This window comes from Condylura cristata, unplaced genomic scaffold (assembly GCF_000260355.1).
Source record: "Condylura cristata isolate star-nosed mole 26May11 unplaced genomic scaffold, ConCri1.0 scaffold00029, whole genome shotgun sequence".
NCBI classification, from domain to species: domain Eukaryota; kingdom Metazoa; phylum Chordata; class Mammalia; order Eulipotyphla; family Talpidae; genus Condylura; species Condylura cristata.
This window is the reverse complement of record NW_004567130.1, coordinates 18,360,841-18,384,292: the sequence shown is the minus strand read 5'-3', so window position 1 is coordinate 18,384,292 and position 23,452 is coordinate 18,360,841. Positions and strand designations below refer to the sequence as shown.

At 45.1% G+C, this 23,452-nt stretch overlaps 2 protein-coding genes across 2 annotated transcripts in view; both read left to right on the top strand.

Moving 5' to 3' along the window:
• The window catches only part of ARID4B (AT rich interactive domain 4B (RBP1-like)), a 96,505-nt gene extending 80,140 nt beyond the window's left edge, over positions 1–16,365 (top strand). The window contains exons 18-23 of the mRNA XM_004690729.2: positions 3,345–3,543; positions 5,200–6,414; positions 7,669–7,773; positions 10,224–10,439; positions 12,455–12,601; positions 14,642–16,365. Of these exons, the coding sequence (XP_004690786.1) occupies positions 3,345–3,543; positions 5,200–6,414; positions 7,669–7,773; positions 10,224–10,439; positions 12,455–12,601; positions 14,642–14,769 (2,010 nt within the window). The 3' untranslated portion in view covers positions 14,770–16,365. The remainder of the gene's footprint in view (positions 1–3,344; positions 3,544–5,199; positions 6,415–7,668; positions 7,774–10,223; positions 10,440–12,454; positions 12,602–14,641) is intronic.
• A 2,338-nt stretch (positions 16,366–18,703) lies between these two features.
• ANAPC7 (anaphase promoting complex subunit 7) overlaps positions 18,704–23,452 on the top strand; it is a 22,582-nt gene continuing 17,833 nt past the window's right edge. Inside the window, exon 1 of the mRNA XM_004690728.2 lies at positions 18,704–18,797. Coding sequence (XP_004690785.2) covers positions 18,704–18,797 — 94 coding nt within the window. The remainder of the gene's footprint in view (positions 18,798–23,452) is intronic.

Genomic DNA, 23,452 nt, shown 5'->3' with positions numbered 1-23,452 from the left:
AATAAAGTGGCCTGCAGTGTCACATTGTGTACGTGGGGGGCTCTGGGAATGAGCACTGTAAAAGTGGTTACCTTCCTGTGCTATGAAATTGCACTTGCTCATTCCAAGACTGAATCTTTTCATGGCTTACTAGAAAGTAGACGTAGCTAGGTTTTAGTTTTCACGATCTTTCTTAAAACTCCTAACGTGCTTTGACTAGTGTACACACGAGGTGCTCAGCACTTCTGAAAGGAGCAGTTCCAGAAGAGGAGCAATTTGCTTTTCTGTAGGTGATGCCCTAGCGGCCCCGACCAGGGAAACTTCCCCAAGTGGTTATTCTCTCCTTACTGCAAAGGTGGATTCATGCTTCCAGTGCTCGGGTAGTAGCTTGGTGGCTCCAGCCCAGGACTTCGCCAGGCCTTTTCACTTTCACGCTTGGCACTGGAAAGGACAGACGTCTTACTTCATTCACTGTGATTTTGGTTACCTGCAGTATGGTACCTAAGTGTCCAACGAAGACAGTTTTCCTTAAATTAAACTTTATAGTAGTGTTTCTCAGGTAGAGGATAGGGCTTAATGTGGGGAAAGCAGTATCAGAAGGCTTCTTGGAAAACTTTTTCTTCTAAGTAATTACTCTGTTTTAGACCAAGTTCTTGGCCCTTCTGAGTACTAGTAAGTTTCCTGGTCATATGGGAAGAAGCATGTAAACTGGAAAGGCATTCTAGATAACACTTTGAGCCTGTATTCTCCCCTTGCCATGCGTCATCTCATTTGAAAACTGCCCTTCCCATGCCTGTTCGACAGCAGCCTCTTCGAAGCCGCTTTGAACTGTGTGGGGGGTAGAGCTGGGGAGTAGACCGTTCCTCTCCTCAGAATGTAGGGCATGTATGTATGGCCTCTTTGAAGAGACAACCTAATGAAAAGGCTGATCACAGTAGAAAAATCTCAACAGTAGTGATCGTTGACAGGCTGTATATTCTACCTACACATAGCCTTCTTATACATTCCAAAAATTAGGCCCAGTTGCCCTCAGTCAGCGGAGCGTGCGTTTTGAGACTTGTTGAAATGTGTGTTGCTTGAACCCATCCTCAGCCTTTCTCAGTAAGTGCAGCTAGATCTGACCCTTGCCCTAAGAGTTGGCATTTCTGACAGATGCCTCGAGATGCTAATGCTGGTCCTGGCCATAGAGAACACTTGGAGAACCACAACCTGAAAGCAGTTATTAAGTAACAAATTAACTTTTCTTCCACATATCTTTTTTTTTTTTCTGTAAGTTTTATTTATTTATTCATATAGAACTGGGATACAGGCCAGAGATGCAAAGAGTGAGAGGATTCACCAGAGACAGAGCAGGGAGCAGAACAGGCAGATCGATGAAGTACACTGCTAAGGGGAGCAGCGGGCGGGTCAGGAGAGATCTGCCTCTCCATGTGGATCTCCTCCAGGGCAGGCGGGAATTGAACTCATGGGGAAGTGGCTTAAGTTTCTTAGTGCTGTGCTTTAACCCTCTGTGCCACCAAGGGAGGGCCCTCTCCACGTACCTTAATGACACTTGCTACCACCTTTTGGAGAATTACAGAAATAACCACTTTTGTGTCACAACAGCTTCAGGAGCAGCATTTTGAGAAATTATTTTAAAACAAAATACATAACTAATTTCCAGTAAATGCATTTAAGTCTCATTTGTAAATAGAGAATTTTTTTTATTACAAAGTTTATTTTTACATCATTTTGCACATTTTTTTTTTCCATCTCGATTGTAATCCCCGCAGGTTTCCCATCACCAAATCACCCCTGTGCCACCACCATAGCCCCTTGCATTTCCCTCCCTTCCCCCCCCCCCCCATTTTTGATCCCATTCCCCACTCCACCCCCACAAAATGTCTCTGGTATATGGTTGTTCATTATTTTTGTTATTTTCTCGCCTGGTCCATTATACTCCTGCTACGAGTGATACCATCCGGTATTTTTCTTTCTCTTTCTGGCTTATCTCACTAAGCATGATCTTTTCCAGCTCCATCCAAGTTGCTGCAAAAGACATGTGTTTCTCTTTTTTGGTTGCTGAGTAATATTCCATTGTATATATGTACCACATCTTTCTAATCCAGTCATCTACTTTTGGGCATTTGGGCTGCTTCCATGTTTTTCCAATTGTAAATAAAGCAGCAATAAACATGGGGGTACAATTCTCTTTTTCAATCAGTGTTTTTGTGTCTTTTAGGTGGATACCTAGGAGTGGGATTGCTGGGTCGTAGGGAAGCTCCATGTTTAGCAGTTTGAGGAACCTCCAAACAGTTTTCCATAGTGGTTGTACTAGTTTGCATTCCCACCAGCAATGCAGGAGAGTTCCTTTTTCTCCACATCCTCGCCAACATTTGTTGTTGCTAGTTGTTTGAAGATGTGCCATTCTCACTGGGGTGAGGTGGTATCTCATTGTGGTTTTAGTTTGCATCTCCCTTATTACGAGTGATGTTGAACATTTTTTCATATGCCTGTTGGCCATCTGCATTTTCTCTTTGGAGAAGTGTGTTTTTAGCTCTACTGCCCATTTTTTGATGGGGTTGTTTATTTTTGTTGAGTTTCATCAGTTCTCCGTATATTTTTGTGATCAATCCTTTATCGCTACTTTTGTGTGAGAAAATGTTTTCCCAATTAGTGATCCTTCTGTTTGTTTTTAGTAATGTCTCTTTTGCTGTACAGAAGCTCTTTAACTTGATGTAGTCCCATCTATTTATCTTTGCCTTCACTATTGTGGCGTTGGGTGCTCTGTCTTTAAAGATGTCGCTGAAGTGTATGTCGTGTAGTGTTTGACCCATCTTTGCTTCTAGGTATGTAAATAGAGAATTTTGGAAAACAAAATTTTTTTCCTTAAACGATTGATCTCTGAGCTTAGGAAGGTTGTTCCTGCCTTGACCTTGTAAAACAGAACATTTACTTAGTTACTCTCAGGTGTGAGCTGAACGAAGCTACTTAGAATATTGTCATTCCCAGCCCATGTTTTACATTGAGAATGTTGACAGATTTTTTGGACTACCAAAAATACGTTTCTTTCTTTTTTTTCTTTAATGACTTTAACTTTAAGCCTATTATGATTTAATTTTGAAGAATTTGTAACCAATTATTGGCAGAAATGGAGTTTTGTTAGCCTTTAATGCCCATCTGATTGTTAATGTATGTTTAAACTAAAATGTTAATATCAGACTAAAATTTGTTGCTCATTCTACAGTAACTTTCACATCAGTGGGAAACTTTATTATGTCAGAATAATGTTTTCTGTAACTTTGAGTTTAAAGTGAGTTAACATTGTTACTAACAAATGCCTCATGATAAATTATACCTGACATACTTTTTTTTTCTTGTCCTAGAATAAATTGGACAAAGAAAAAGACAAAGATGAAAAATACTCTCCTAAAAATTGTAAACTTCGGCGCTTATCAAAACCACCATTTCAGACAAATTCATCTCCTGAGATGGTCTCCAAACTGGATCTTACTGATGCCAAAAACTCTGATACAGCTCACATTAAATCCATAGAAATTACTTCTATCCTTAATGGACTTCAAGGTAAATGAGAAATTCTTGTTACGTGCAAGTGTTTGTTTTTAATTTTTATAAGTTATGTTCTATAAAGATAATCAAGTTCTGTCTTTTAATGCAGAATTTTGCTGATTCTTTTTACTAGAATTAAAAAACTTTAAGTGAGGTCACCAGTATAGATTCAACAAATGAAGGACCTGGATAGAATGCTTCACTTAACAGAGCAGTTAAAATGTAAATTTATTAAAACTGTATTAATTACTCTATTACTTAATGTGAATGTGAAAGACATTAAAATGAGACATAAATAGGAAAAAAAGGACTTTTGGAAATTTTTGGAAAAATAAAAAGCCTGTCCAAGAACAGACATTTATCGAGTGACCTAATTTCTTCAGTAAACTTCACTTCTGTATGTTGCAAACTGCACTGTACATGCATGTGCTACATTAAGTTAGCTAGAGATAACTGTCTCAGAACTGAGGAAAAGGGAGGTCAGCAGCGAGCAGGCCAGACTCCGCAAACACACGAAGACCAAGTCACCAATGGTGGCGGCGGTGGCACAGGCAGTGCCTGGGCCCCTGACTTGGCGCCCTTAGCCCATGTGTTGCTCTGGTCATGTTGCAGTCACCTGCTCTGGAGCACATGGAAGAAGTCCAGATTTTCAAGATTTATTTTTATTTATTCATTTATGCACACAAGAACTGGGATTTAACGAGCAGGGCAGGGGTGAGAGGGCTCACCAGTCACAGTGGGGAGCAGGACAGCGGCTCCCCTGAGTTCCCTGCGGGGACAGGGGGGTCTGCTGTGCCCTGGGCCACTGGCTGCTGTAGGTTGATAGCTGCAAGACGTTAACCCCATGCCACAGTAGGCCTTCTTAATAATGTCACTTATTTTTCACTCTTAGCACACGTGGCTAAAGAGCATATGTGAACTTCTCAGTGAATCTTTGTTAAGATTCTGAGTTCTATAAGCACATGTGACTCTTAACAGTCCTTTAGAGGAGTTGAGCTCATCCCAGGCTCCCGCATTGCAGGTCAGGCCTCACCGGCCTCAGAACTTCTGTGGCAGATTGAGGTGAGCAGGCAACATGCATGAAAAGGCCAGGCGCGCACTGGGCTCATGAGGAAGCCGTTGATTGTTGCATTTAGTTGTATAGATTATCTGTACTAACGTGAATGCTTAAAAAAATTCTGTAAATATTTTAAAATAAGATTTCAGTTATTTCAGTTAATCCTGTGAGTTCCTTCAGCCGTTGTAGAAATCCACTATTCACAAAATCATGGATTACTCATTTCCACAGTGGAGTGAGGCTCTGGTTTTACACGACTACTAAGTAAGGCTGGTAGAGCTGCCTGGGGCTACAGCCTCTCTCCACTGTATTCTGTTCCTAGGTTTGTGGAAATTTTTAAATTATCTTTATTGAAGTATAGTTAGTAGACAATAAAATTCACAACTTTTATGTCCACAAGTTGGTGAGTTTGGCAGAAGCAGACTGGCCTCACCACCAGAACCATGCTGTGGCGCATCTTCAGCTCTGGGTCAGAGCTTGGTTTCCTCATCTGCAGAATTGCGGGCCCGGCAGCTTGGACTCCTACAGACCTCAGGACTAATGTGTAAAGTGAGACACAGAGAAGACCTTGCTAGTGTTCTGTGGTGCTGACAGTTGTTTCTTTCATTTTCTAGCTTCTGAGAGTTCTGCTGAAGACAGTGAACCAGAGGAGGAGACAGGTGCTCAGGACATAGATAATAATGGCAAAGAGGACATTAAAATTGATCATTTGACCCACCCCAGAAATGATCTTATTGCAAAAGAGGAACAGAACAGTTCATCTTTGCTAGAAGAAAACAGAGTCCATGCAGACTTGGTAATATCTAAAGCAGTGTCCAAATCTCCTGAAAGATTAAGAAAAGACATAGAAGGATTATCTGAAGATACTGATTATGAAGAAGAAGATGAAGTCACAAAAAAGAGAAAGGACAGCAGAAAGGACATTGCAGATAAACCTTCAAAACCACCGGTGAAGCGCGGGAAAAGAAGGTATTGCAGTACTGAGGAGTGCCTGAAGGCTGGATCGCCTGGCAAAAAAGAAGAGAAGGCCAAAAACAAAGAGTCACTTTGCGTAGAAAACAGCAGCAACAGCTCTTCAGATGAAGACGAAGAAGAAAAAGCAAAGGCAAAGGTTACACCAACTAAGAAATACAATGGTTTGGACGAAAAGAGAAAATCTCTCCGGACAACTGGCTTCTATTCAGGATTTTCAGAAGTTGCAGAGAAAAGGATAAAACTCTTAAGTAACTCTGATGAAAGACTTCAGAATAGCAGAGCTAAAGATCGCAAAGACGTCTGGTCGAGTATTCAGGGTCAGTGGCCCAAGAAAACACTGAAGGAGCTTTTTTCAGACTCTGACACTGAGGCTGCCGCTTCTCCACCTCATCCTGCCCCAGAAGAAGGCCCAGTGGAGGGGTCGCTGCAGACCGTGGCCGAGGAGGAGAGTGGCTCACCCGGCCCGGAGCTAGAGCCCATGCCTACAGTCGGGCCCGAGAGCAAAGCCACTGACGAAAAGCCAGCGGAGGCCGGTGACAAGAAAGCGGACTTCCCGAGTAGCGGCAGCAACTCGGTGCTGAACACCCCGCCCACGACCCCCGAATCGCCTTCCTCGGTCACTGTAACCGAAGCCCCTCGGCCGCAGTCTTCTGCAGCGACGTCGGAACCCCTGGCTGCCAACCAAGAAGAGGTTCGGAGCATCAAGAGCGAAACCGATAGCACCATCGAGGTGGACAGCGTTGCCGGGGAGCTCCAAGACCTCCCGTCTGACGGGAACAGCTCACCGGCAGGCTTCGAGGCGAGCGTGAGCCCCGGCAGTGGTAACCAGCCAGAGCCCGAGCAGCCTGGGAAAGGTAGGCACCACCTTACTAGGCCCCTTGTGCTCTCGGGGCTTCACAGACGCTCTGCTCACCACGTGACATGCAACGTACTCGTGTGAAGTGGTGAGAAGGGAAACAGGGAGGTCCTCAGATAGTAAATGGGGAGATGGATTCAGTGTCCTGTTCGTGTACTATCCATGACATCCCACATTGGCGCAGGACATGTCCAATACATGTCCTGCGCCCACTTCCAGCCTTGGCTGTTAATCCAGCACACACTAATGGCCTCTGTGGAGGGACTTGGTGGCATTTATTTTTGTGACATTGTTTTTGCATCTGTACCATGTAGTTTCCCACAAGCACGCTGATCTGCTGCAGACCCCCGCCCTTGACCAAGTTCTCTGAGCATTTGCTGTCCAGTGTCCCCTGCTTTCCTCAGACAGCCATGTCCTGCTCACTTGTGTGAGTTTGTAAAAGGAACTGCTGTGCTGGATTTGTTAAGTGCATATGTTAACCAGTGCCCTGGAAACTAAGTTTTTTTTTTTTTTAAAGATTTTATTTATTTGTGCATACAGAACTGGGGTACAGGCCAGAGGCTCAGGGGCAGTGAGAGGTTTCACCAGAGACAGAGCAGGAAGCAGAACAGGCAGATGGATGAAGTACACTGCTGAGGGGAGCAGCAGGCGGGTCAGGAGAGGTCTGCCGCGCCATGTGGTCACCTCCGGGGCAGGCGGGAATCGAACTCTTGCTGAAGTGGCTTTAGCTTCTCAGTGCAGTGCTTTAACCCGCTGTGCCACCAGGGAGGGCCAGAAACTAAGTTTTAATCGTTGAAACAAATTGCTGAAATAACTGAATTACTAAAATTTATTCTATGGATGATATAATATTTAAAAATTATATTAACATCTTTATAAGGCAGTGATAATATTTTAAACTGTGGTTTTAATATTTTAGTTTTAATTGAATTTTTTAAAATTTTAAATTTTATTTTTATCAGATATCTGTGTTGAACTGTTAGGCTCATAAACTCCCAGCACTATATTGAGAACTACTTTCAATTTACATCTGACTTTTCAGAGAAGGATGTGCACTCTTAAATTACTTTTTTAAAAACTCTAGCTTTTTATTAATACACAGTAGTTAATGACTATTTTTTTCAAACTAGTAAATTTGTGATAATTTATAAATGTATAAATTTTGGGGTCATGTAGTTACAGAGTTACCTATGCTTCTAAATTGTGGGAGTAACTTAAACTTAGGGAAATTTTGATTTTATTTGCCTTACAGGTCAGAAAAGAGCAAAAGAAGTTCAGGGAGCAGGAAGTTCATCAAAAAAGCAGAAGCGAAGCCATAAAGCAACAGTGGTAAACAACAAAAAAAAGGGAAAAGGCAGTAAGTGTGAAACCTGTCATGTTTAATTTTCTTTTTTAAAGATTTATTTATTTATGCACACAGAACTGGGGTATAGGCCAGAGATGTTGGGGGTGGGGTTGTGAGATGATTCACCAGAGACAAAGAATGGGGAGCAGGACAGGCCAACTGATGACATCTACTGCTGAGGGAAGCAGCAGGGAGACAGGAGAGGGTTGCTGAGCCATGTGGGTCACCTCCAGGGCGGGGATCGAACTCACACTGAAGCAGCTGCAGCTAGTTTTGTAGTGCTGCGCTTTAACCTGTTGCACCACCAAGCAGGGCCCAAAACCTCTCATATTTTCAGTAAAGTAGTGGCGGACACATTTTTTTCCCATTAAGAAAAGGATATGGGGTAGTTCAGTATTTTGATTTTGTTTCCACCCTCAAAAAGGTCAAGCAGAGTCCTCTGATCCTAGGTAAATTCTAGGACTAAGCAATTTGGCATTACCGAGCAGTGTTACAGATTGCTGATGAACGATCAGGTAATCCTTCCTGAGTAACAGTCACATCATAATAGGAGCATCAATGTCCGTGTTAGCATTTTGTTCTGAGTCCTTTCCACTTGCCATTACATGCATCAGATATTATGAAATGCCTCAATTATAGATTATTTTTATTGCCGTGAAATTGATTGTAATACTGAAGGACCAAATAAACCTAGGAGAGTCAAGATAGCTTTCTAGTTCTGATGCCCAGTAACTCCTGTCTTTGTCTGTATTGTGTCCACCCTTTATCTTCAATACCCCAGACTCTGGGCCCAAAGAGCAGCTGCAACCCATATTTTGGTGTTAGTGTGCTCCAGCTGGAGACCTGACTTGGCCAGTGCCAGCTCCTTGGCCCACAGGAGTACATGCATTGTTTCTCTGCTGAGAGCTGCACGTTTTTATCTCTCGTTTGTAGACAAAGTGAGAAGCAGAAAATATGTAAAGAATTTTTTTTCAGGTGTCCCACACTGACCTCCTGCTGCTCTTCCAGGAGACTCCTGCCACCTCCACTGCCTGACCTTTGCTATCAGCCGGCTTGGCTGCACTTCAGTGCAGAAAGGGCTATGCGGCCAGCCCCCCGCGGGTCTGCGGAGCCCTTATGACTTCCAGGCGGTGAATATGGCGTCCCTCGGGGCCCCGGGTGACTGTGCTCAGCAAGGCCGTGAAGCCAGGCCGAGGCAGACCACTGGCCAGAGTGGGGCCGAGCCTCAGTGGCTTAGCTGGGCCTTTCCGGGGTTCCAGAGCAGCAGTGGGGGCTGGGAGGGGTCAACGTAAGGTATGTGCTGAAGAGTGCTGGAGCTTTTTTATTTCCAAAACGCCACAGTGGGAGAAGCTTGTCTGCTGTTTCGGCCTGCAGTAATTTCCAGGCTTTGAGAGATGAACTATACTTTTTTTTGCTATTCCATGAAGAATCAGTAAACGGTGCCAGATTGACCATCAGTTACATAGACTGATAGGATATTTAAATGTTTTTTGTTTTTTTTAAAACATTATTTTTGGCTTCAAAATTTTACAGTTTAAATGACATTTCCTAAGAGAGCACATCTTCAGTAATACTAACCTTCAATTAATATTCACATAATTTAGAGAAGTGATCTATTTTATTCTCCCATTTTAATTTTTGGACTTCTGTCTTGGCGAATCAGAATGAGGAAACCATTGTCTGAGGATTATTTAGTAAAGTGGATTAACTCTCATGTAATTTAAAAGAACACTTTGTATCTAGGAGAGGTAGTTTAGGACAGAAATAGCAGTGCCATCACCCAGTCGCAGGGTGGACCCGGGGTGAATTAAGCATTTCCATCCTGGGGTTTCATCTGCAGAGGCAGGTGTAACACCATCAGTACCTGGACTGCTGAGTAGTTATAAACTAGTGAAGATGTTTACCAGGATAAAATGGGTTTATTTTAGTCAGCATGCTACCATGTAGGACTTACTTACTCTTTGTATCAAAACTTAGAATTTATTTCCAAAGTTTTTTATAATTTATTATTTTTATTATAAGATAATTATGCACCACTCTGTCCTAAGGAGTAGAAAAACGTTACATATACAATTTGTATACAGTCTAAACTACTAAAATTAAGAAGTTCTGTAAGTCATTTTTTTGCTGCACTCTAGTTGAGATATTTTATATATAAACATAATAGAGAAGAAAGCCTTTCATATAATTACTGTTTAACAGTTTACCAAGTAGTTTGAGTGTTTTGTTTAGTTTTTTAATATTATTGGTAATTCAGGTAAGAACACTTTTTGTTTTTGTTTTCCTTAACTGAGATCTGCTCTATTTGTCTGTGATGATTTTCCAAGTTTCTAGTCATGGCCTATAAAAAAGTTGTTTACTGTAATAGTATTTCCAGATGGTTATTTTTAAATTGTCTGCTAAAGTCCTTGACAAATTCTTTGTTACTTGTCTGTTTACTTGGGCTTTTCTTTTTGTTTCAGCAAACAGTAGTGATAGTGAAGAACTTTCTGCTGGTGAAAGTGTGACTAAGACTCAGCCAGTCAAGTCCGTTTCCACTGCTGTGAAATCTCATAACGCCAAGTCCCCAGCAAGGACACAGTCACCAGGAAAGTGCGGGAAGAATGGCGACCGCGACCTGGACCTCAAGGAGCCTGGTGGCCGGTTGCCCAAAGTTTACAAGTGGAGCTTTCAGATGTGTGAGTGGCAGATTGAGTCAGCCGTTAAGCCTAGAAACTGCAGCTTTTGAGGATGGCAGTGTCAGGGAACAGCAGACGCGTCCTCTGAGCTGGTGTGCCCGCAGCCTGCCTGGAGTTGGCCGTCCGGACAGAGCGCGGACAAAGCCTTGGGCGCATTGACGCTGCTGGGGCTCCTGCTTAGACTGCTGAGCCTGAAGCACAGCTGTGTGGGTCTGTAGGTCTCACCCAGCTGGCCCACGCAGGTTCAGCCCGGACCCTTGGGTGAGAGGTGCATCTGGCCACATGCCAGCCTGCACATTCTCTCACTGGTTTTTGTGCAGACAAACCCTGTTGCTGTTTCTGTCTTGTGTCTGCTTTTGAGTCATCCACATGAGGTGAGGACCCGCCAGTTGGGTCAACCCCAGTTACCCCAGGTTTGCTCCCTTTCCCTGACCGAAAAGAGGCTGTAGCCAAATCAAAGAGATGTCAGTGGTTCCCTCGTACTGGAGTTTCCCTTTGCACAGCTTCAGTTACTTATGGGCAGCCACAGTCTGAGAAGGTTTCACTCAGAGAGCAACGACGCAGTCATGTGACTTTTGGTAGATGAAACAGTTCTGCTGGTCGTGTTTTGTTTCTGTAACTGGCTGCCTAATTGGCAAATTAAAATTTATAGTAGGAATGTATGTACGTGGAAAAAGTCTACAGAAGTTTCTGTGTTATTCATGGTGTCAGTACCCTTTGGGTAGTCTCAGACTCTCCTGAAGGTAGGAGGAAACTAGCAGAATAACCCGTGATCTTTATTTGGATAAACATTACTGAAAGAAAAAGTAAAAGGCACGTGAGGCAAAGGCCAACAAGTACTAGATTATTCTGGATGAGCTATCAAAAATGTGCCTAAGATAATCTGACATTGGCCCTCCCTGGTGGCGCAGCGGGTTAGGACGCAGCACTGCAAGCTAGTTGCAGCTGCTTCAGAGCAAGTTCGATCCCCGCCCAGAGGTGACCCACAGGGCACGGCAGACCTCCTCAGTCTTGCTCGCTGCTCCCCACAGCAGTGTAGTCATCATTCGGCCTGTTCCGCTCCCCGCTCTTTCTCTGGTGAAGCCTCTCACGGCGCCTTTACCCCAGTTCTGTATGCATAAATAAATAAATCTTTTAAAATAAATATAATAATCTGACGTTATAGATAGGGTCTATAAATGTGACAACCTTTGCCATAAATTGCTAATTACTGAAATTGATTTATGGGTATGTAGAACTGCACTTTCCTGCATTGTGTCTGAGAACTCTTCATAATAAATCTTTTTTGAAGAAAAGATTATCCCAGAGTCACACAGGGAAATACTCTTTAAGAGATTGAAATTACTCGAGAGGTTTTGCATATCATCTTCATGAAAGTTACACATAAAAGTTATAAAAGTTACACATACAAAAAAAGAAAATGAGGGCAAAAGAGAAAAATTTGTCCACAATCATGACATTCAAAAATATGTACAATTTTCACATTTTGTTGTCTTTTCAGTCTAATTTTTACGTTTTTTTCTTTTAAAGATTTATTTATTTATGCATACAGAAATAGGGTACAGGCCAGAAGTGGCAGGGGTGAGAGGACTCACCAGAGAGAGAGTAGGGAGCAGAACAGGGAGATGAACTGAAATACACTCTGAGGGGAGCAGCAGGCGGGTCAGGAGAGGTCTGCCGGGCCATGTGGGTCACCCTTCTGGCCAGAGATCAAACTGTTGTTGTAGCGGCTGTGGACAGTGTTCTGGTTCTGCACTGTAACTGGTTGCACCACCAGGGAGGGCCTCTAAGTATAATGTTTGATGTACCTTTGTGATATAAATGAATGCAGAAGTTTTTACATACGTGTGTAAGTGAGGTCATTGATTCACATTAAAAAGTGTTGTGTGTATATTATGTGCTAGACGGTCTAGGCTAGAAAACTAAACAGATGCATACAAATTTTATCTTGACCTTGTTCTACAACCACGGCTTTTGTCCAGAAATACACGTTAATGAAATTTTTAAATTCACAGCGGACCTGGAAAATATGACAAGTGCTGAACGCATCACAGTTCTTCAAGAAAAGCTACAAGAAATCAGAAAACACTATCTGTCATTAAAATCTGAAGTAGCTTCCATTGATAGAAGAAGAAAGCGTTTAAAGAAGAAAGAGAGAGAAAGTAAGTGTCTTACCTTACTTATACCTAAGCTTATAGCAGTTTGTGGCTTCACACAAGTTCTTCAATCCCTATAGTTGTTTTCATTATCTATAAAATGGAAACATTCAGCTAAAGAACAAAATAATCTCAAGTTATTTTTTAGTGTATCACTTTCACCATTTTTTTTAAAGATTTATTTATGCATACAAAAACTGGGGTATAGGCCAGAGGGGCAAGGGGTGGTGAGAGGACTCCCCAGAGACAGAGTGTGGGGAGCAGAACAGGGGGAGCCCCATGAAGCACACTACTGAGGGGAGCAGCAGGGAGACAGGAGGGGTCTGCTGCGCCCTGTGGGTCACTCCATGGCTGGGGATCCAACTCACGTTGCAGTGGCTGGCCATAGCTTCATGGTGCTGAGACTTGAACCTTTACACCACCAAAAAAAGCCATTTAAGTCTTTTTATGGACGTTTTCTATATCATAAGACATCTGCCCTGAAATAGTTCCTTTAAAAGGGTTTGTAAGTGTGGTCACCACAAATTCTCTGTGGTGAGTTGAAAATTAGTGCTTTGTCTGGGGAGTTAGCATTAAAAGTCAGTTCCTAAATACTATTAAAGTATGAATGGAAAAGTGTTGGTTTCCAAATCACATTGGGTACTTTTTTTTTTTTTTTTTTTTTTTAAGATTTATTTATTTGTGCATACAGAACTGGGGTACAGGCCAGAGGCTCAGGGATGGTGAGAGGCTTCACCAGAGACAGAGTGGGGAGCAGAACAGGGAGATCGACGAAGTACACTGCTGAGGGGAGCAGCGGGCGGGTCAGGAGAGGTCTGCCGCGCCATGTGGTCACCTCCGGGGCAGGTGGGAATCAAACTCATGCAGAAGTGGCTTTAGATTCTCAGTGCTGTGCTTTAACCCACTGCGCCACCAGGGAGGGCCCACATTGGGTACTTTTATTAGCAAAATGTTCATAGTTGAAACCAGTGATAGAAAATAGTGAAATTCCTATTTTTATGCATTGATTGCTGAATATATTGACTTTGAAACAATTTGGCTAGAATTAGAACAAGCTTATTCTATTTCTGAGGATAGATCACAAGGAAAAATATGTAGACACAAGGAAGCTTGTTATGGTAACACTTAGAATAATAGCCAGAAGTCATTGAATTGTATTATCAAGTGACCTTTTTACATTTATGAAAAATAAGGAAACGGTTAATCTTAAAATGATCAATTATCTATTAGTTTGTTGTTGGTAATAACAACCGTTCAGAAATTAAATTAGTTACAATTTATAAATATAGTGGACTTCTGTTCAACTTTAAAAGGGAAAAGAGATAGTGCCTATGTGTGTGTTGATATGGAGCAGTTCCCTAAGGTAGATATTTAGAAATCAAGAGACACCATATACTATGCTTCCACTTTTGTTTTTCAAAGGAGTTACATGCCCTCCCTGGTGACACAGGGGTTCAAGACTCCGCGCTATCTATCAAGCTGTCGCAAGCCACTGCGGCAGGAGCTTCATCCCCGGCCAGGGAGTGACCCCAGGGCACAGCTGACACCCACCTCCCCCCCCATCTCCCCGCTGCTCCCCTCAGCAGTGTATTTCAGGGTATCTGCCCTCAACAGGCGGTAGGCCTGTACAAATAAAACCCCCAGACCTCTTATATGCATAGATCAATGAAAAATAAATCTTTTAAAAATAAATAAATTCCCAAGAAACTCAACAGGAATTACTGGCAAATGGGGGTTTCAGGTGCGTTACAGGGCTAACTGCTCTTGCTCTGTTGAGGCGCTGTGGGTCGCAGGATGTTCCTCCTCTTGATGCATGCAGGCGCATCACCCACCGATAGCCCTTTTGTTCCTTCCGTGGCTGCTGCTCTAGCTCCCCGAGAGCTGTCGGGGCGCACTGTGCCTACGTCGTGCTGTTGGGAAGTTGACTGCTCCTGTTGTAAGCAAAATGGCTTTGGGGCACAGCAGAACGAGGCCTAGAGGACTGTTTCGTGGCCTGCTGTGTGAGCCTGCATGCTAAGCGTGGGTCTGGTTCCCCTCTTGCCTCAGGTGCTGCTACTTCCTCGTCGTCCTCTTCACCCTCGTCCAGTTCCATAACAGCTGCTGTTATGTTGACGTTAGCTGAGCCTTCGATGTCCAGCGCACCACAGAGCGGAGTGTCCGTCGAGTGCAGGTGACAGCAGGACCCGCCAGAGCACTTTGCACTTACGGCTGTTGGTGGCTACGTCTTTTTTATACTGCACAGTGGCACAAAAAAATCAGACAAGCACTATTTTATATTTAAAAATTGTTTCTTGACAAGCTGACTTGGCACTTAAGTGCACTTTTTTTTAATGAAGAAAAAGTACAATGAACTGCTTTTCCTCAAGCAATAATTGTTTCCAACTTGTCTGGGAATTGTGTGTCTGGTAACTTGAAGGCCTCCCACTGTGGCAGGGGCGCGCTCTGCCCGGAGACAGTACAGTAGCATCGGCGCTGGGTGGCAGAACACGGCAAGGTGACTTACTGTACATGTACCCCTTGTATTTTGTTAAAGCTGGAACATTTGATATTTTTCCATTTATTTATGAAAAAATATGAACCTATTTTCATTTGTACAAGCTAATTGTTTTTTAAAGCAAGTCACCTTAGGGTGGCTTTAATTGTATAAGTCAAGCACATGCAACAAATTCAAAACCTGCAGTTGACAGGATACTAGACACCGGTCCTGGTAACCAAATAGTACAGATTCTCTTTAGAAAAGACTGAACATGTTTACAGGTTTGAATTAGGCTGCCCGATCTTGCAGTGGCTTTTCATGCCCCTTCAAATTGGAAAGGAACTACTGTACTTTGCCATTTTTCTATAAATCAGTATTTTTTTTTAATTTTGATATAATACATTGTGTGAAAAAAGAAAATGGCTAATAAACTGTATCAAATCTTAAACAATGTATAAATATTGTACTTAGCCAGCTCAAAGTGTATATTTATTCATAATGAATTATAACAGTTATATTTTTGTGTTTTCTTGTAAATGTTTCTTTTCCCTTAACTCCAGATAATTCCTTTGTACCGCTTATGTTATTCCGCGCCTGGACGCCAGGACGCTGACGGCAGCGAGCGAGCCGCCCGAGGCAGGCCGCGGTGGGTCGGGGCTGACTCCGAGGGCTGCTGCCAGTAGCCCGCTGCCGGAGCGGCCGCCCAGTCCATGCCTTGTGTAAAACCCGGATGAGCACAGAGTTGTTTTCACTCGTGTTGACTTTCCGTTGTGCGACTCCAGCCTCTGTTTGTTCAGCCCTTGTGTCCAGCGCTGCTCCTCTGTGAGACATTTGTGTATCGCGGTGTGTTCGCTCGGCTGTCCGATGCCTGGCACTGTTGACACACAGTACTCTGCTGTACAGACTGTGTGACTGTTTTAACTGTAGCTCTGTGTACTTTCTTTGGATGGGGCTAGCATGTTCTGTTTGTTTTCTGGCAGTATGACATGTGAGAATTTCCAAGCGTTTTGTTGTAGATGCTGACATGTCAGAATCCTTTACATTCGACTTTTCTAAGAAAAACATTTTCAGTCTTGTAGTGTGTGCTTACAGTAACTGATTTTGTTGAAAATGGTTTCAAGTTATTAAAATTTGTACAGGACTGTAAAGATTTGTTGACAACAAAACGTTGAAGAAAAGCTTATAGAATAAAAGCTATAAAGTATATATTAGGATCTGCAAACAGTGAAGAATTATGTAATATATTGTACAAATGTAAGCAAAGGCTCTGAAATAAAATGCCATAGTTTGTGAATCCTTGATTTTGTTTCTGAAAGATGAAGTAATTTCAGTTCACTTCTGCATGTGCTGACTGCCTCGACTGTGTGTATCTCCAGCCTGTGGCGCGGGGCTGACGTTGGAAGGGGGTGTTCTGCCGTCGCAGCCATCGGCCACGTGGGGGTTGCTAGGCATTGTGTTGGCGGTCATTCTTCTGCTGGAGTGTGAACATATGCACACCTACAGCTACATTTTGTCTAAAGGAGAACAGTTATTTCTGACAGCTTGAAGCTGTTACCTCATTAACAGCAGCTCTGCTTTTTTTTTTTTTTTTTTTTGGTCTTTTAATTTAATCAGATTTCTGTGGGTCTCCTGCCTTACGCTACCCCATTACGCTTCATCTGGGCTTTCAAGCTGCTCTCGGGCCCAACCCGCACAGTTGTGTCTGACTGGTCTGGATGCCACTGTGTTTTGAAAGCATGGGTGGCCTGACTTTGCATCACGTTGGGACCAGTGCTTTGTGTGCTGCAAACCCTTTCAACACAATCATAAATGGGGCTTTCTTTTTTTCCCATTTGAGTGAATTTTCCACTGAAAGAAAATCCTTTGTTTAAAATAAAAAGAAAATAAACTTCAAGGCTTATAAAAGCTCCAGTGTGTATTTTGAACCAGCAATGGGATAACCCTTTATTTTCACAGAAATCGGGAATTTTTAAATCTGCAGAACACTGCTTTGCAAATGGAAGTCTTAGGATAATGGTCCCTGGAAAATGCTGAGACTTCATTGTCCGGGCGGCTGCGTGTCAGACACCACACCTGTTCTGCGTGTCTGTGGGGGAGCATGTGATGGCGCTCTGGGACCACACTTGCTGCTGCGCTGTAAGCTGTGGCAGCTGGAGTCTGACCCCCGGTAATCTCTGCACAGGACACAGCAGAGGTGCTGTCTGCTGTCCCGACTGTCCGCTGTTCAAATGCCCCTTCCGGTGACCACTGCCCTGCAGAATGGAGTCAGGCGCGCTCCTTTACGAGTCTCTGCGACTTGGTGACATCTGATTTGCAGTAAAAAGCTTGACTGGATTTCTTTTACATCGTTGTTCATTTTTATATACTGCTTGGCTTTTATCCCTCAGGAATCAGCCCCCTAAGTTCCCACCCCAGATCATGGTGGCTGCTCCGGTCTCCTGTGCTGCCCCTCCTGACCCACTTGGCTCCAGATCCCGGCCCCTTGTTTGGGCTCCTTGGGCCCTCCTGGAGGTGCACCAGGCCTTGACGTGCGCCCCTGAGGGCTGGCCTCAGCGCAGTGCCATCCCTGCCGGCCCTAGTGAGACGAGCTCCTGGGGCTTCAAAGTTGCCACTGGCCACCCACACTCAGCATAGGCTGCCCCTAGGGGTCTCGTTTCCCCCATGCGGGACGCTCTGGGCTTCTCCCAGGATGGCCTGGGCCTGGGGACTGGCGAGGCAAGCCGCTGTGTGGAGGTCTAAAGGGCCGTTTCCATACATACCTCGCCTGTGGGGTGAGGGCCCCAAATTCATGAACAGGCCAAACCCGGGAGGAGCAGCAGCACCCAGGGGCCACCTGGCAGCACAAGCAGGCAGCTCTGGCAAACTCATCACCAGTTCCCTGCCCCTGCGGCAGCTTACTGGAGAGTAAGTCCATGGTCCTTTAAATATCTTGGCCAGAAAAAATATTTTAAATTTTAAAATATGGTGAGTTCTTTAACCAACATAATTAAACTATTGTTTTAAAATTGCTTTATTCTTTTTTTAAAAGATTTGTTTACGCACACAAGAGCTGGGGTGGTGGTGGTGGTGGTGAGAGGGTTCCTCAGAGACAGTGCGGAGCAGAACAGGTGGGCTGACACCCACTGCTGTGGGGGCAGTGGGGAGACAGGCGGGGTCTGCCGCGCCCTGGGGTCCCTCCTGGCCGGGATGGACTCGGGCTGCAGTGGCTGCGGCCAGCTTCCTAGGGCTGAGACTGACCCCCAGCGCCACCCGGGAGGCCTGGTCTTGCTTTATTCTAAGCATTTTAAATACTAGAAACCAGCCGAATAGGTTTACCTCTGGGAGAACGAAAAATAGAGACGTTGTCCTTAATTGTTTTTAAAAAGAAAAGCAGAGAACTTTATGCTGCCTTTTTTGTGAAGCATTTGTCATCCGCTGTGATCTCTTCCCTCCCCTGGAAAACCAGAGCTGCGAGTCCGCCGACTGCCGCGAGGTGGCGCCGTTGGACATGCGGGCGAGTTGGTGGGCGCGGAGCCGCCAGCAGGCCGGGCCTGAAAACTGAAACCGCCAAGCCCCAGTGGCTCTGCGCGGTGGCCCACTACTCAGTCCGAAATTCAAAATAGGAAAGTGAAAAGTAGAAAAAAGTACTGGTCATGACTTGGGCGAGTCTCAAAAACGTGCTGAAAACAGAGCGCGAGGTGGAGGGACCAACGTCTAAATCCACCTCCAGGCCGTGTCCGGCAGAAGGTAGGCTCATGGCTGCTGAGCTAAAGTGGGGGTGGCCGCGGTGGGACAGGGGCGGACTTTTCTGGGTGGACGGGCCTGTTCTGAAACGGGGTGGCGACCACAGCACAGCTGCGCCACGGAAGGAATGCCGGGGCGGCGGCCGTGGGGCGGCAGAGGAGCTGCTGGACCCTAAACTGTAAGCCGCTGGCAGGGCGCCAGTTGCCCACCTTCCCCAGGCTGCGCCTTAGGAGGGGGGAGTCAGGTCACACGAGGGCGCTTCCTGCTCTCCCAGGCCCTGGGCCCACAGCAGATCGGTACCCTCAGACCCAGGAAGGCAGGAAGGCTTGTAATGGGCCTCGCCACACATGCTCGCCCGGGACTCCTGCTCTAATCTCATGGCTCTCTGAGTGCAAATCAGTCTGCAGTTGGAGCCAAGGGCCTCTCTTCCGCCATGTTTAAATCTGCTGTTGCTGATTTCCACGCCTCACAGCCCTGTTGCAGGAGCAGTGAGAGGATGAGCCGCCAATTCCTGACAGTCCTCCTGGGGACTTGAGAGATTAGTTTTCATTCTCTGCCTTAGGGGTGAAGAACTGAGGCCCTTGGTTGAGAGCATCCAGCCAGCGGGTTGAGCCCTCAGGCAGACACTTAGGTGGAGGATGGGTGGAGTGTTGAAGCAGATGCATTAGGGGAACAACTTAGGAGTGTAAACATTACACTTAAGTGCATTTCTAAATGTCCTGCTGTCTCCTACGGATGAAAATTTTTCCCAGCTGTGTTAGACATTTTTCTTAGATCTGTCTTTTGTGCAGGGGAAGATACAGCACTTGCAAATTACTCTAAGGGAAACATAACTTAACAGCCCTGGCAGGGATGTCAGTGGCAAGTCACTTCAGGACCAAGGATTTGTCCTCAACCACCATAGCTAGTATGGCATCTTCCCAAATGAGCTTCCCTTTTATTAGCTTAAAAAAAAGAAACAACATGTTCTGGATGTCCAGGTGGGCATTTAGTTTATAAGATGGTCAGACAAGGGGGCCAGAGAAATGCTCTCATTCTGATACAAGTGCAAAGCAAGAAGGCTTGCTCCACTCCAAACTCAAATGCCACAAAATAGCTTTGTTGAGTTTTGTTGGGTTTTTGTATGAAGAAAAGTTGGGGTGTGGGCCAGCGGTTGCAGGGATTGAGCAGATTCACCATAGACAGGGTGGAAAGAACAGGCGATTTTACTGAAGTCCACCCTGGCCGGGGATCCTACTCACGCCAGGAGGTGACAGTGCTGAGGCAACTCCTGGGCCACCGCAAGGGCCTCAGGTCTTACTTGTGTCCCCGATCTTTCCCATGTATTTGTTGATAGTTGGCTACTACACAGGCAAGCAGCTGCCCCCTCAAACTCACTTTGCTCAGAATTAAACTCATCTCCAACCTCAGATTACTAGAAATTTACTTAGGACAATCCCAGTTCATGCCCGTGGTCCCAACAGAGTTCATGACAGCATGTTTTATGTTCAAGAATGCAGTATGATATTATCAGGCCCTCCCTGGTGGCGCAGTGGGTTAAAGCCCAGCACTGCACGTTAGCCACAGCCACTTCAGTGCCAGTTTGATCCCCGCCCCACAGGTGACCCCCAGGGTGCAGCAGACCCCTCCTGACCCGCCCGCTGCTCCCCTCAGCAGTATACTTCGTTCCTATTTCTCCACTGAGCCAGGACACAGAAGTGGTTTGGAACTGGCACATAGGAGGTGCTCCATTAATGTTGAATTAAAAAGTAGAGCAAAGCTGTCAAACTCTGTCAAGGGCCAGAGGGCAGGACCTTTAGCTCTGCAGACCACACAGTATTCTGAAACTACTCAGCCAAGGGTACACAATGCAGCAAAGCAGCACCTGCCTCCTGTAAACTTCCTTTACAAAGAAGAGGCCCCTGCGGGCACAGTGGTTAGAGCACAGCGCTGTGAAGCTGTCTTCAGTTACTGCAGCCCACCGTCTGTCCCCCAGACCTCTCCTGTCTCTCTGCTGCTCCCCTCAGCTGTGTACTTCATCGATCTACCTATGCTGCTCCCCACTCTGTCTCTGGGAGTCCTCTCACCCTCACACCTCTGGCCAATACCCCAGTTTTTGAATGCATAAATAAATCTTTTTTTAAAAAAATAATCTAACTTTATTTGAAATAACATAGTTTTAGGGAAAAGCTTTCAGTTGTTACTCTGGAACACAACGGGTTCACACATGTCTTTTTTATAAAGACAACGACTTAAAATGTACAAGCTGTTCTAGGTAACTTGAGGCTGAGAAAAGCCAGAAATACTGTTATGACAAAGACAGATCTCATTAAACAATTTCCTTGGCGATTTTTTTTTTTTTTAAGTTTTAGAAAGATCATAATCCCAGGGTCTTGATATCTGGCAGCTGGTTGCAGCAATGCAGAGGAAGTTATTTATGTTTCTTCCACAACTGTATCCTCACACCGAGACCCAGCAGAACCCTGGGCTCCAGCACCTGTGACCAGTCACATTCTTGCTCATCACCCAGCTGGAGTCACGGCAGAATTCTAACTCAGCCTTGTAGCTCTTGCCGTCTACTTCCTTATCTGCAGAAAAGGAAATGTCCTCTTAGAAGTTAGTAACAATTAAAAACCCAGCTAGTGGAAGGGATCTTGCTTAGTGAAATAAGCCAGAAAGAAAAAAAATAGCAGATGGTTTCTCTCATAGCAGGAGCATAAGGGATCAGGGGGAGGGGGGGATAATACTAGTGACGAACAGCTATATACTAGAGACACTTTACCGGGTGCAGTGGGGAATGGAATGGGGAATGGGATGACAGTGATGGCACACGGGTGATTTGGTGATGGGAAGCCATCACCAAACAGATAGAAAAAGGCACAAAATGATGTAAAAATACACTGTTGTATATATTAAAAAAAAAAAAAAGCCAGTTCTAAACGCAAAAGGCCTGTTTGACACACAAGATACCAGGAGATAGTAGCTGGGTGTAGATACTTCCACTTGGCAACACTAACAATCTAGTGGAGGCATGGGCTTCACCTTCCTAAAGCCAATCAGTTCTAGCCCAGGTTACTGGGAAGAACAGCTCATCTCTTGTTTACAGAAACCAGGAAGACTTGATTTCAGAGGGTCCCGTTCTCCTTCTGGGCACAAGAACTTTCAGATACTTAGATTTCCTCCACCCTTCTGATGAACAGTGGTGCTTTGTAGTGACCTCAGAAGGGTGTTTCTCAAGAAAAGTCTGGGCAGAGCTGATTGTTTTTTGCACCGCAATTCTGTTACTTTTCTTGTTTTCGGGTGGTTGTTTCCATCTGTAACTTTTCATCTCAGAATCAAGTAGAGACTAAATTTATTAAGTTTTCACTGGGCTTTTAACCGGTGTTGAAAATACAATTAAATCAAGACACCTCGTTAAATAATATGGCAGAGAAATGGGGTCATTACAGAATTGGCAGTTATAACCGTGCACTCAGGAATTATGAATGCAACTTGGTGCAAACCTTTCTGGGTGCAGGGTCATTCTGTCTACACAAGATAATACAGATGATGCAGATGGCAGAACCTCTCAGTGTGTCAGAAGAGTCTAAGTACCTGAAAAAAATTGGGCTTTCTGGCCTCCGTGGTGGTGCAGGGGCTAAGTCTCAGCAGTATGCAGCTGTCTGCAGCTCCTGCAGCCCGAGTCCATCCCCCGCCAGTGAGCGACCCACAGGGCGCAGCAGACCCTGCCTGTCTCCCTGCTGCTCCCCTCAGCAGTGGGTCTCAGTCCATTTACCTATTCTGCGCCCCACTCTGTCTCTGGGGAGTCCTCTCACCCTCGCACACCTGGCGGGCACCCAGTTCTTCGCAGGCATATTTTTAAAAAGAAATTTATCACATTTGGTCAAGTTTACTAAAATAATATTTTCACTGTTTCCCTTCTGGTCATTATTATTAGTCACTTCATTTCAGGGTTACTACTGAAAGTAATTTTTCCTTAAAAGAGGGGGCTGCCACACGGGTGACATGGTGAATGAAACCCGCGGGATTACAATTGAGATGGGAAAAAAAATGTACAAAATGATGTAAAAATAAACTGTTATATAATAAAAAAATAAATAAAAAAAGAAGGGGCTGCCAAGGGCATAAGAAGTCAGAGTGGGAGAAATATTTACAAAACACGTATTTAACAAAAGTCTGTTATCCAAACTCTGCAAAGCTCTTAAACATCATCAGGAACAACCCGCTTTGGGAAATGAGCAAAAGGTTCGAACAGCTCGCTCGGCGGCGAAGACACGTAGGGAGCAAACTGGCACGAGACAAGCTGCTTATCACGCCCCACGAGGGGCTGCGAAACAACCCAAGTGAGGTGCCGCCACCCGCAGAGCACCGTCCCCGCTGGGGGCGTTGAGGGGCGCCTGGAGCACATTTACACAACTGCTGCACGTCCCGGGTCTGGACCGCACCAATCAAGTGCGAGCTAGGAGCTGATTGGTGCTAAGTGGCCCAATCAGACTTGGGGTGAAAAAGGCCCCGGGCCAGGGTTGGAGGAACTGGGGGCCCTCAGGAAAGACCAAGGAAAAAGCGGGTCCCCCAAAAGACACCTCGGGCCCGCTGGGCGCTGCACCCGAGCCCGCGCCCGTGTGCACGTGCCCCCCAAGGAGCGCCCCTTACTAGGCGCCAGCCAGGGCGGGGCGCCC